This window comes from Astatotilapia calliptera, chromosome 3 (assembly GCF_900246225.1).
Source record: "Astatotilapia calliptera chromosome 3, fAstCal1.2, whole genome shotgun sequence".
Lineage (NCBI taxonomy): Eukaryota > Metazoa > Chordata > Actinopteri > Cichliformes > Cichlidae > Astatotilapia > Astatotilapia calliptera.
In genome coordinates this window covers 33,063,083-33,077,421 of record NC_039304.1, presented here as the reverse complement: position 1 = coordinate 33,077,421, position 14,339 = coordinate 33,063,083, and the positions used below count along the sequence as shown (strand labels likewise).

Here is a 14,339-nt window from a genome sequence, read left to right as displayed (position 1 = left end):
CAGAAAACAGCCGGAGTGACTTTCCATTAACGGAGCGATGACAGACGCATCTTAAAGGGCAGTGCGCACAGATCCTCCCAGTCAGGCTAATGATGTCAGAGATACAGTGGAGGACAAATAGCAGCTCAGGATATGAACACAATGGACGAGAGTAATTGTTTAGCGAAGCATTTGTCTGCTTAGGAGGAAAAATATGAATTAAAAGGATGTGAATATTTGACTTGACTTATTTTTATAAAACGAATATATTATAGATAATTAGAAAAGTTTGCGTCATCATCATAGGGAAATCATTTCATTTTAAACTAAGGAGCCCAGAAAATCACTAGGATCACTGGTAAGTGTAAGAATAAAGGGTCCATCTTCAGTTATGTATAATTAGTGATGTCTAAATGAATAAAACAATATGAGACCCTGAATTTTAAAGAGGGGGACTTTAACTGGGCATACGGAGGACCAAGTATGCCAATGAAAAAAATGCATTAAATTAAAAAAACTGTAACAAAATATTATTACAAATAAATATTTGTAATAATATTATATACATACACACATATATGTATGGTCTGTCCAATTTAAAAACAGTGCCATCATTACACTAGAAGGTTTGTTGATCAGCAAAAACCTGAGCTTTTTCTATATAAAGACTAACTGCAGAATGTAAATATTAAAATTGGAAAAATGATACATAGGAATTACATTGAAAACTTGGATTTTATTTAAAAAATAAAAATACATTGATAAATAACATTAAATAAATAAATGGGTAAATTCAAACGCAAATAAAAACATGTCATTTGAAAGACTAACTGATGATACCAATTTAGTTACAGTCATTTAAAAACAAAAGTTAAATTTTGGTCCTCCATATTTTCAGCCCCCTACTGCCTAAAAAATATTTAAAAACACTGACAGATGTTCTTTGCCATATCTTAAAAAACAGAAAATATTCACACTTTAGAAACTGAAACTAAGATCATTTAGGCCCGTTTTTCAGATACTTAAAAGTTACGTGAAAACCAAAAATTAAATCAAGACAAGTTAATGTGTTAATATCAATTTATTATCTTTTTTTTAAATTACTTTTTTAAAGCACCCCATTTCTTTTCCAGTACATGTGTTAAGACCCTTATTCCTCTCCTTCCTCAAGCTTGGAATTGCTTGACTTGAATATTTAATAAGAATTTCAACACCCTCCCCCCAAAATCTCTGCAAAGCACCGCCGAGCATGTGTTCAATCCTCATTCTCCTTCATCCAGGGCTCGGCACGGGAACCGAGACTCCCCTGCCTCTCACCGAAACCCCTGACAGCCGGTCTAAAAACACAGTCACACTGATGTCCCCACACACAACGGCCGTCTCCAATCCACCAGTCTTAGTTTATATAAGGAGTTTATGCATGCACTGAGATTCCAACCAAGCATAAAGTAGTAGGTTATACAGGGAATTGTCTTGAGCTGGTGTTTCTGAGTCATACAAACAGCAGGGTGATTATCCTTTTTTCCATTTTTTTTAAATAAAGTAACAATAATAATAATAATAAAAAAAAACAGAAACAAAAAAGTTATTTCTGATCTTCTTCAAGTAAATGTCCGCCCACGAGACCCTCTGTGGGCGTCACACCAAACACTGATGGGTCTTATTGATCCGTGTGGACGGGCTGCTGCTGTCACTGCTGCTGTGCCGGCACCAGAGGGCGCACCTCCACAGCAGCTCGGTCGAGGCCCGTCCTTTTACTTCCTCCTCCGCACACTTTAAAACTTTCTTTTTTTTTTAAAAAAACATACTGATTGCATGCTGCACCCTTCAGCAGTCAGATTCTCAACTTTACCCTGAAAACAAATAAAAAAGGAAAACCAGCGTTTACATTCCAGTGGCCAATTTTTTTTTCCTCTATGAGAGTCCACAAGAGGTCTGTGTTCACGTGAATAGCAGGGTGTTGTTGTAAGAGTGTCTCTGAAATTCAGTCTAAAAATGAAAAAAAAGAAAGAAGTGGTAATATAACTAGACTTTACCGCCTGACACGCATACAAAATAAATCATTAACAATTATCAATAATCCCTTATTAATAATCATTAAGACCTTGAACACACCACACCTGACAACAGTTTTTATCACCTTTTTTTGTGTTTTTTTGTTTCTTTGTTACACAGCCAAAAGTGGGCCCTTTTTGCTTATCGCAAGAAAAAAATTAAAATAAAAAAATAACCGTGAACATGATTACAACAACACTTACATCAGGATTAGTTATGGTAATATTGACACCTATAGAAAATGCAATTGGAGCTGTCACTCTAAATCTTGAAATTCAATAGTCGTTTTTGAATATATCAAAATTACTATCATTATCTTTGTTACTCTATAAAACCAAATGATTGTTTTTTTTATTGTTTTTTTCTTTAATATTCCCATAAATATGTACAGTAAAGATCCAAAAACAAACCAAATGTGGGACGAGTGATTTTAAATGCCAGTGAAACTCGGGACAGGTACGATACATTTCAAATGTGTTTCGTCATGTTTTTACAAATGTTTTTTTTTCTTTTTTCTTTTTTGCACATCTATCTCATGCAATTGGAGTGACTCCCATAGACACCTATGTTGTTTAGATACTCAATACGTCATGGATGCCAGAAAGCTATGTGTTTTCCCCCCCTCTCTCCATATGTATTTGTACATTTCCACATAAAGATTTTTCCTCATCCCATTTTTCCTTTTTCTTTTATCTCTTTTTTGAAGAAGAGTCTCTTAACTTTACAAACATTCCGTGTTATTTGTATTCGGCTTTGAATCACCTCACAGCCGTCAAATTTAAAAAAAAAAAAAAATTCAGATGGCACGACATCCCTTTAAGAACCCCTTAAAGGCATTGGTGACGTTCTGAGCAACTTTTTTACGCGTGTGGTTTTTCTTTTAAATACACAATACAAAAAAAGAGAGAAATTAACAAAAAAAGTAAATGTTTAAAGCAATAAAAAAATGTTTTTCCAAACTCCAGAAGTCTGGATATTAGAGTAACCCCCCCCCCTTAATTTTTCTTCTTGCATTCTGCCCATTCGGCGCGTCCAGTTTATGGGCGCTTGCTGGATAATATCTGGACTACTACGAACTACATACGAGTACACACACAAGCAACAAAACATCACCCTCGTTTCCTCCCTCGTCCTCGCTCTTTCTCCATTCCAGCAAAGAATATCATAGAAGAAGACATGGCTGCCATCCCCCCTCTCTCTCTCTGTGCAGTTCCAGGAGGACACATACAGGGAAAAAATTGCTAATCGTCCCCTCTTTCACGCACCTCATCTCACTTTTATACAAAGATAAAAACATTAAACAGAAGTGTCTTTTTTTTTTTTTACCTAATGTCACCCTAATCCAATGATTTTACAGGTGGTTACATTCCTCCCTCCCTTCCTCTTTGATACTTGTGGGAATGGAAGGAAACCTCTCCACCCACCCTGAGTCTAAAGAGGCAGGGTGCAGCTCAATAATGTCAGTTTGTCCTTTCTTTGCTTCTGATCTCTTTGACCTTCTGTGCGTTTAGAGAAAATAGCGACGTCCCTAAATCCTTTGTGTTAAGAGTTTAGAATTGAGATCAGCCCAGGAAGGAAAGAAAGAAAGGTGGCAAGCTGAGAGTATTGAGATGCAGCCTGTGATAGCTACCTTCCTAAATCACTCCCACCCTTCTTCCTATCGGGCTCTCTGCTGTTTTAACGCCTGCTGTCTAAGAGTAGGAGAGGTGGGAGCCGTTGGAGATGTGCGAAGTGACTGAGGTGCTTCGGCTCAGGACGCCGTCGCTACCCCCAGCACCTCCTGGCCCCCCGCCGGACGCCGTTCTCCTCAGAGGTTGGGGGCTGTTTCTCAGGGCCATCAGGCTGGGGGCGCCGCGCACTGCCAGCCCGCTGCCACCGCCGCCTCCACCTCCGACATAAATCCCCCCCTGCGAGGAGGAGGAAGAAGAAGAGGAGGAGGACGGCCCGGAGATGGAGGGAGGGGCAGGGGGCGGGGGAGGCAGCATCGCCAGGGACTGAGAGGAGGAGCGCGAGGGCAGGTGATGGGAGAAGGGCAGGGGGTGTGGGTGGGCCAGGTCGCCGCCGGAGCCCCGCACTCCGGCCCACTCCCGCTCCCTCTCCTTCTCCCGCTCCCTATCTCGATCCCTCTCCCGCTCGCGGTAGAGCTGTGGCGTGCTCTGGTGGTGGTAGTGCTGGGGTAGGTGGTGTCGCTGGTGGTGGGAGGAAGACGAGGAGGAGGAGGAGGAGGAAGAAGAGGCGGAAGAGCGCGACGAGTGGTGCATCTCCCTCCCCTCCCGGCCCAGCCCCAGGGCCATGCCCAGGCCGTGCGAGGAAGAGGAGGACTCGCCCCTGCGATCCCCGCCGCCGCTGCTGTTGTGGCTGCGGCGGGAGAGCTGCTGCGAGGGCACATTCTGCGGGTGGATGCCGTGACTCCAGTGGCCAGCTGAGCGGGAGCTGGAGGGCGGCACGTTGGAGTAGCCCTGCTTGGGGTAGGCTTCGCTGGGAATGCCGGTCAGCGCCATGTTGCTAAAACCCAGACGTAGGCTCTCTGCATCAAACGCCTCGATCTCGCTGGCCTGCCGTTCCAGGAGGGTGCGGATACGCTCTGAGCGCTCGTTCTGCAGGGACAGCATCTCCTCCTCGATCTAACAAAACATTAACAAAAAACGCATGTGCAATCATTGCATTAATAAAAACAAAGTACTTAAAAGTAGCGATTCAGACCATAAACTAACCAGGAATGAAGTTAATGAGGTCAAGTTAGAATTGGAGTAATTTATCCACAGATTTCTTTGGTTGTTATAAAGACTGCAGGGTTAAGACACATCTTCACTGGATTCCTGTTTTGGATGACTACATCCATCTTTTATGTACAGTCTATGATTCTTCAGTCAGTCTGAGGACATGGAGAGCTTTTTATCATCATCCTTCGTAGACAGAGCTGCCCAGATGTCATTGTGAGATATCAATAAAAGTGACGAGGAACTGTAGGCGTTAGATTGTAACTGTTAACTAATAGCTACACAATCCTCCATTATTTCCAGCTAAAAAAAACAAACAACAACCTCTTTCCACTTTCCATAGAAGAACAGACAGAGGTCTATGTAATTAAATAAAGCTCCAAAAACAGCTTGCAGGGGGACACTGTGTTAAAGGTGCCCAGACAGCAGACAGATCTGAGCCTAATCTGGACTATTTTTGGCACTTATTTGCTACGTTTGGCTCAGATGTGACTCAAAAGTCCTGACATGCCTGAATTTTGGCCCGTGCAAGGTGGCTAAACCGAGACAACAAGACTACGCATCAGGGAGGGGCACAAGTCGAGGCCAAATGTGGCCTGTAGGAGAACTTTGGATGACGGACACCAAAAACATCTTGCCCTCTTGGAGTCGTCAGCGACTGTTATTTATCATTCAATGTGCTAGTGAAAAGATGAGCTACACCTGTCTGGGATCTTCTCTGTTTGCTTGTTTGAGGTCCTTGCACTTTATTCTAAGAAGCTTTACTTTGAACACGAGTGTCAAAAGGCTCTAACCCTCTGTTCCAGCAGGGCCCGGCGGATGGACACCCTCTGCTCCAGATCCTTGACTTCTCTCTCGTGCTGCGTGTCCGTGTGGATCTTGATCTTGCTCTGGTAGGCGTTAAGCAACTCCAGCTCCTGCTGCAGCTGCATCCGCAATACCTTGTACTCCGCTTCCTGCGTCTCATCCAGTCGAAGCTAAGAGGAAGAGAAAAAGGAGTGTTTAAGTGGAAAAAACAAACCAAGAGAGATCTGAAGGTGGAATCACTTTGCATGTGTTCATAAGGTTAGAAGAGCAAGGAAAGAAAAGGGGAAAGGATTGGGAAGTTAATAAAAGCGTGTGTGCATATTCAACATATTCCAAAATAAATCAATAAAAGAATATTTTCTTCAAAGTGTTGAAGTGCTTCGACCTCTGTGTGTCATGTCTGTTTTATAGTTTGGCTCATGTTTCAGATGACAGACAGATAAATATATATTTTCCTGACCTCTGGATTATAAGTTTAATCAGTGTTTGGGAAACCGTCCCAAACAGACTTTAGCTGCAGTCGCAGCATGAGTAGAACAAACAAGGGCGGCGGGGATTTGGCTTAGCGGACCGACGTGGCGCTCTTCCGTATCGAGGTAATTAAAGCAGCGCAGAGGATCATGTTATCCAAGAGACATTTTGTTACGTCCCATCGTCTTCTTACTTTGTTTCATTCATTTAGGAGTTTAGGATTTACATGCGAATGACTCCGACACTAAGAGGCCGGCGACTGACTGAGAGAAGCTTTTACAGGATGGTCTGAAAGTGATTAAGGAGGCACAGGCTTAGAAAATGTGGGCACCTTTCACAGTGAAAAATAGAACCTGTCTATTATCAATCAGCTCATTTCTTGCTTAATATGTACAAGAGAACGGGTCGCAGGCTTCAGCAGTTTAAATCAGTCTAAATTACATTTAAACTTTATGTTAGGTTCTGCTGTGATTCATGGGGCATTTAAGCCTCACTTAATTATCTTCTTTTTCCTTAAACTGGAGTCACTGCAGCTGTGAAGTGGAAAACAAAGCACAGCAGAGGTGGGATCTTTGCAGTGTTGCATGTGGGAAAAAGACCTTGTTGGGCCATGGCCGGACTGATCTGCTGAGGAGTCCCAGGGCATCACTTGTTTGTTGGGCCTCCCAGGTTTTCTTATTTCCCCAGGGTAGGCTAAACTATTCAAACACTTTAGATGAACTGATTCACAGACTGAAAGTTTAGTGGTTTAACTGTGTTATGATTTTACTGGTGCATGGTTCATAATTTGCTGTGATGATAAAGGAACAGTTCATCTGTGGTCCAACAACAGCAACATCTTGACTTTATGGTCCGCTGATTACACATTCATCATTGACCAAACAGCCTCAATTAAAAAGTAAACACGACCTGGCACAGCTGATTTTTACCTAAGTGCCAGTTAGAAGTTATTGCTCTAATTACACAATATGGCTTAAAATTGATTCAGAGTTTAGTCAATTACTACACTCCGTTTAGGAAAAGTGATACGTTTATATAAAATGATAAAGATAAACTGAGTTTATAGCACTCTTATGTGGCTGAATAAGAGCCCTGAATTTATGGCTATAGCAGAACCTCTAACATTTATCTTCTGAACCTCTCACAAAGCTGTCATCACTTTTTCCTCTCTTCAATATTCCTACTTTGAATGGATGTTTTTTTGAGGAAGGACCTGTTTAACTGCAGGGGCAGGTAGCAGGACAGATCACAAGCTACAAAATTTAATTAACACTGAGGGACCAGGAGGTGGTTGGTTGGCGGGCAGGTAGACAGGCAGGCAGGAAGATCCCCCAAGCCAGGCACAGCAGTGGTGCTGGTGGTGTGGTGCGAGTGTGAAGTGAACGACGTCTCCTTGCCTTACTCACAGCTTGTGTGGACAGCATGTCATTGATGGAGTGGTCATACTGCTCGGCCAGGATGGCCAGCTTACGAGTCTGCTCATCCTTCAGCCGCTTCAGCACGGCCTTGTGGTCCGACTTGGGCGTGTTCTCCAGCAGGTGGTTGCGCAGGGCCTTGTACTGGCGGGTTTGGATCTTGCAGGTGTCCTGGAACTGACGCTTGATCTGAAGCTCTTTGGACTGAAGGAGACAGAAGAAAGATGGAAGCAGCTCGGCTAAAGTGCTCCTATTGATTGTAGAAATGATCACGCTGACAGATGTGACAGACGTGTCAAACATTTTACATATTTAAAGTGTAAACACCTGCTGAACTGTTGGATGACACCATCACGGCCACATAAGGAAATGTCCTTTGTCATGAAAACACATGTTGGAGATTTACCGTTTATGAAGACTTGTTGGATGGTTAAAACGCACATCATCTAAATTCTGAGTCTAAAAATCACATTCTTATGATGAATGTCTGCATCTTAGATTAACATTTATATTTAAGAGGTTGGATTTATAACATTTAAATAAACATATAAGGAAGTCCTACTTAATTCCAGTGTAATCAAAGCTCTGCGATGGTCTTAATGAGATGACTTGGCTTCTTTTATTTAAATAAATTTACCTTTTCTTGTTGCTTATGTCAATATTATTTCCCTCTGAAGAAAGTGCTTGAAATCAGAAGGGTCCGAGGGAGCAGCAAAGTTTAAGCCCTGCTTTGGTGATTTTACACAATCGCTGTGAACTTTTTCAGGTGCTCACATAAACCAGCAGCTGGACGAAACACACAGTACACAGTCTGCTCAAAAGTCCAAGGAACTAGTTTATTTTTAGTGTACTGAGAAATAGATTAAAGCATCACGTTGGCCGATGACTTACTGGGGCAAAGTTAAAGGCTGTGTGCAAGGAAAATGTAATACACTGATCCAAGGCAAAGCATGAACGCATGCAACTTAAATAAATAATGTAAAATACACTTTCTAAATAGGTAGGAAAAGGTTTTGCTGTCATAACCTAACATTTTGTGGTGACCTGATCTGGTCCTGTAACTGTTAATCATCCCTATGTGTGAGCTCTTTAATGCAAATGAATATTTTTAAATGCTAAAATATAATTATTTTGCTATCCATTTTTAATTCTACTCAAAAGAAAAAGGCAGGAGTTAATAGTAAAGCACATTATTGTTTAATTAAGGTGCCAAATTTCTTTTAAGTGGTTAAATGTTATGCTTGATTAATTTCAGACTTCTCGGAGACACATCCGGTGTGGCGACTCAAATTTCTGTGTATAACAACATCAATTCAGTAATTTTTAAACACGTTTTGATGGACTTAAAGTTGTTTTGTTTTAATGACAGGCAGCCTGATACATTTGTAAAGCACTGTATATAAATGTATATATGTAAAAACACTTTCTAGGACCTTTAATCTGATGTTTATTCTTAAGAATGAGCCTTTCTGTATATTTGTCAGGCGATAATAAATCAAGAGTTGTTTTCATGTACTGCACAAACTAACGAGTCATGTCCAAGAAAGACTGATCTCATTTCACTAAAACCTGATCAATACTCTGCTGTTAAACAAACGGCCCTGACCTCGAGCATAATCTGGGTCAGGTCGAATCAGACGATCGCCATTTAATCCCATAAATATTTGCAAGTCATAATCACAATTTTGTGTTTATACTTGGTAATAATGTTTTTGGTGGCTTATAAATGGGGCAAAAAGGGGACGACAGACGACAACAGGAATGTGTGATGATACAGGAGGAATGAACAAAAAGGTAAAAAGGATTCTTTGCGCAGTGAGATAAGGAAGAAAGTAAGCAAATGGAGACATGATAATAATGGAAACAAAAACAAAAATCAAAAACAAACAAGACAATGATTTGAACACAAAAGAATTTATTTTTGTGTATGACAAAATGTTTCTCTATGCTTGCGAGCACACGGCTGTACAGTATGCCAACACTCATGCAGCTAAAATGAGAATAAAAGGATGACGAAATGTCTGCCCAACACAATGCAGCACTGCTCTTATAAATACTGCATTAATTAAATATATATATTAAAAAAAACTCAAGGTGATATAACTCTGTGGAAACACTCAGTGTCACAACAAAACAGAATGCAGACATGTAAACATACACAAAAGGAACAAGTTACATTCAAATAAAACATTGATTGAAACTTTTCTTTTAAAGCTCGAATTGCAAGATGCAAAAAAACAACAACAAAAAAACCCAAAACACATTTTTTCCTTTTCTTTGGGTGAAAATACAGTTAAGACTGAGCTTTCCTACTCAGTACCGTCCCTCCACAAAAACAGCTCACATGTGGCGACACAAACAAAGCTCTTTATTCCTGCCTTTTTAAGCGCTAACGCATTTTACGAATTTGCTCCGGCTTCATTTACATGAACTCAAAGGATTTTGGCGTTTAGCAGAGACACAAACAGCAGAATTAACCGTGGGTTTCTTTTGGTCTGACTGACGCTGAGCTGAAATGATGAACTGACTGATCAGAAAGTTCATTTCCTTATCATTTCAGTCTTTTTTTTTTTTTTTAAAAGGCTCAAACATTTTGGTTTTCAGCTTGTCCGATTATCTTTGGGTTTGCTGAACCCGTAGGCCGGGTGAAGTGGAGTTGCGATGGGTGTATTTTTTAAGCTTCACGAGCTAAAATTGAAACGATCTTTTCATAGTTATTTGTATTTCTTTAATACCTTTCAACACAGTGCAAAACAAAATATTGATAGAATCAGATATCTGCCTTCTCTTCATTCGACCTGCTCAGCCTCATTTTTCACATTCAGTAGTTTCAATCTTTTTACTATAATTCTACCTCAAAAGATTGTCTATATGGCTTCATATTAAATGAGTTACATTGAAATATTAAACAGTTTCTTATACTTTCACTATGCAAAAACATATCCTGATTATCCTGATTCCTCATGTTTCCGCTATAGATTTAGGATATCACTTCACAACAGACTCTTGAAAGCAGGCACTTCTTATTCCATTACTACGAGCGAAATGTTTACATGGTAAATCATAACAAGATTATTGCACAACATGCAATAAAACATAATAGTCATAATATCCAACTAGAATCTAGATGATGTATTCACTAGCTGCATGTATTATAATAATAATAATAATAATAATAATAATAATAATGTATAAACGTATTCTAGATCAACTGAATATGTTTTTTGTTCCAGCTAAATGGCCCCATACTTAATCATTTAAGACCAAAATATTAATAATTATTCCTCTCTGCTCTCACAATGGTCCGAGACGTCACCACTCAGCGGTTTATTGCACTTTTCAGTCGGCTGAGAGCTAGTGTTCAGGCTGATGTTAGTGAAATCATTGACGATCTTTCATTTTCACAGTACTTTGTGCTTTGGGGAGAGATATTACAGCCGTTGAGCTACATAACACTCTAATATTTGTTCGAAGCACTGAGGAAACAGCGCACCCTGTGAAGTAAGACAACTATGAAGAAGAACAAAAGATTGCACAAAAAACGGTCTCAAAAATAACCATAAAAAAAAATATCTGTCTTACAAATTAAGAGCAAAATAATAAAAATTAAAGAAACTTCTAAAGGAACTTTTACAAAAAGCAAAAATAATGAAATATTAAAACTTCACTGGGTTTCATTCAGCAACTGTGGGTTCGACAGCTTGTTCAAGTTGCTCGAGCCAGCTCATTCAGTAATATGGCTTGTTATGTGCGTGCGCACACACACACGCTTCTGGAGCCAGCGCACACAAACCTCTGTGTGCATACGAGTGTGTGGGTTAAATACGGCTCATCTTTAAAAATGTGACCAGTTTGAGTAACAAAGGAGACAATGTGGCCCAAACACGCAATGAATGGCTGCACAATGGCGTGCACACACACGCACGCTCGCACACACACATTCACACAATCTCACACCAAAATGTTCCCGACATGTCTCACTCTTGCTATCTCCACGGCCGAATTTTCCCCTTGACAAACCGTCCCGATGAAGTTCGTCTCAATCCACACTCCCACCTCGTCTCCTCACGAAACATCCTCTCCCTCTCTTCCCTCCTCTGTCTCTCCCTCTCTCTCCTCCTCCTCTCCCTCTGTCTCCTCTCTCTGACCTCCCGGGGCAGCAGGCGCGGTAACCTGCTTGGAATTTCCTTTTTCAAGATGCCAAGGGTTTGGAGTTTTATCCTGACCCTGAGCGGCAGCTTTTTAACGACCTGCCGGGCTAGTTTTAGCACTACCGAGTTAGCTAGATCTGCCAAGATGCCGAGGGGGCGTCTGCCGAAACGCTTCACCCACAGCAGGCCCTTGGCTACAAGAGAGGTGCTCCTGCATTGAGCCTGATACTCCAAGGCCAGGCTCTTTAGTGGAACTGGGATTTTGGACTGGCGAACGCCCCAGTTGCGGCCTGCTTTAGGAAACATCTCATAAAGGTTACGCTCAGCCATACCGCCCAGCACCGACTGGCACATGGCAAACAGTGGCCGAGGCAGGCGGAAGAGGACGCGCATGCAGAGGCGGTTGACTTTGCGGGGCGCGAGCTGGAAGAAATCACGGGCTGGCCTGACAATCAGGACCACGATCAAATAGAGGGAAAGGAAAATGGAGGGAGAGCTGAGGAAGGAGGCTGAGATGAAAATAATGGGGATGTAATAAATCCCCAAACTGATGGAGAGCCCTAAACTGAAGAGGCCATTGGCCCAGAGGCTGAGAGTCAGGTAGGTGGAAAGCGACAGAGAACAGCAGGAACGAAGGAAAAGGTACGAGAAGAAGAGCGCCAAGAAGGCGAGCTCAGCAGAGAGGAGAACGGATGCCACCGAGGGCAGGGGTGGAGAGCGGCGGAGGGAGAGGAGGAAGATGGAGAGCAGCAGCAAAGTGAGGTTGGAAGGCTGCGCAGCGACAGAGAGGGAGAGGAGGAGGCAGATGCCGTGAGAGAAGAGTGAGGGGAGAGAAGTCTGGGCAGGGGGTGCGGGTGGGGGTGAGACGGGTATGGGCTCCAGCTCCTCAGAGGCGTCAGGGAAGTAAAACTCTGACAGCTCATCGATGTCTCGCTCACGCAGCCGCCTCTTTTCTGGGGACGAGGACAAGATGAGCTCCGACGGACAACCGTCAGCTACACCCCTGCCCTCTTCTTCTTCTTCTTCTTCGGTCTCTATGCGTGCAGAGTTACCATGATCCTCTTCGTACTCCCACTGCACTCCTTCTACTTCCCTGACTTCTGTCTCCTCTTCACCGACTTTCCACTCAACTACATCTTCTGATTTACTTCCCTCCTCGTCTACCTCGTCCTTCCCCTCAGCCACAGCGACACGCACACCCTCCACCTCATCTACCCCTCTGCTAAAAACTTCATCTTCATCATCTACTACTCCATCAAGCTCATCCCCAACATCATACACCTCCTTCGCCGCCACCTCGCTCTCCTTTTCTTCCTCTAGCTCCTCCCCCCCTCCCTCGCTGTCCCAGCTGCCGCTCGGCCCCTCTGTCGGCTCGCTCTTTCCCTCCTCGGGAGACCCCTGGCTCTGGGTGCTGTCACTCACTTTGAGGCTCTTGGGCTGTTGGCGGACCTCCACGGCGTGTTTCTGACGCAGCTCTTGCTCACGCCTCTTGTTATACTCCATCTGGTTGGTGAGCTCCGTCTGGTGTTGCGTGCGGATCAGCTCGGCCCGCGTACGCTGCACCAAACTCAGCTGGCGGAACTCCAGCTCCTGGGTGGATTCGTGGTGACGCAGCAGCATGGCACACTCCAAGTCCTTCAGAGTCTGCTTTTTGTTCAGATCCTGAAGAAGGAGAAGAAGAAAAAAAACAAACAAAAGATGCAGAAGGTGATTTGTAATACTGGGAGGACAGAAACCTGCAATAGCCACCAAAGGATATCTTGTATCAAGCTACAATTATTAAAAAGTATGAATTTATAGGTCATTTATTTAAAAAAAACAAACAAAAAAATTATTTTCTTTTTCAGCCATACTGTTGTAGATTTGCTGCTGTGCGTGGGATCATTGTCCTGTTGCATGAACCAGTTTCAGCCAAGCTTGTCAGACAGACGGACTCATCTGACTCTAGAATACTTAGAGATACACAGGAGTTCATGACTCAGTGACTGCAGGTACTGAGATCCTGTCGCTGAAAAACGAGTCCAAATCATATGCTAGTATGAGGTGTTTGTGCTGTTGGCTTTTCTCCAAATGTAGTGCCGTGCAAAACACGTCCACTTTAGTCTCACTTTCCAGAAGTCTTGTAGTTTATTCTGATGCTGCTTTTCAAGCCAAAGCTTTGCTGCCATGTTCTTTTTAGAAAGAAGAAGCCTTCTCCTGAAATCTCTTCCAAAAAAGTCATACATGTTTGTCTTTTTCTAATTGTACTGTCATGAACTTAATACTTGATACTAACTGAGACCTGAAGAGTCTGAGATGGTTTTTTGCACTCCCTCTAAATACTGCAGTTTGACTTTGGGATGAATTTATCGGGGCGTCCAGTCCTGGGAACAATGTTTTTCACTCACTGTAGAGCGATGGATGCAGGTTGTTTGGAGATTGCCTTCTAACCCTTCCCAGACTGATGGCAGCAACATTTACTTCTTTAACCCTTTAAGACCTACCATAGAACCAAGTCCACCAGAGCTTACTTTATATTTTTACATGCTGTAGAGCCATTTTTTGGAGCATTTCAATTTGATATACATCAATACAACATTATAGCCCAAATTTTAATAATATGTCTGCATTAAGTGCATAGTAATTACATAAATTGCAATAAACTAAAAAAAAAAAAAAAATTTGAAAATCGTTTTTTTAACATATATTTCTAGTTAGAGAAGTTTAAGAGGTTTATCCCTCAAAACTTTAAATACAAAAAA

At 42.2% G+C, this 14,339-nt stretch overlaps 1 protein-coding gene across 2 annotated transcripts in view; it reads right to left on the bottom strand.

Moving 5' to 3' along the window:
- Positions 1-815: 815 nt before the first annotated feature.
- Positions 816-14,339, bottom strand: part of taok2b (TAO kinase 2b) — a 31,399-nt gene continuing 17,875 nt past the window's right edge. The window contains exons 17-20 of one of the 2 annotated variants that reach the window (XM_026162931.1): positions 13,021-13,260; positions 7,439-7,651; positions 5,549-5,731; positions 816-4,658 (exon numbers count right to left, since the gene is read on the bottom strand). In XM_026162931.1, coding sequence (XP_026018716.1) covers positions 3,726-4,658; positions 5,549-5,731; positions 7,439-7,651; positions 13,021-13,260 — 1,569 coding nt within the window. In that variant the 3' untranslated portion in view covers positions 816-3,725. Of the gene's footprint in view, positions 4,659-5,548; positions 5,732-7,438; positions 7,652-11,061; positions 13,261-14,339 lie in introns of those variants that run through there. The other variant, XM_026162930.1, reaches the window with a different exon arrangement.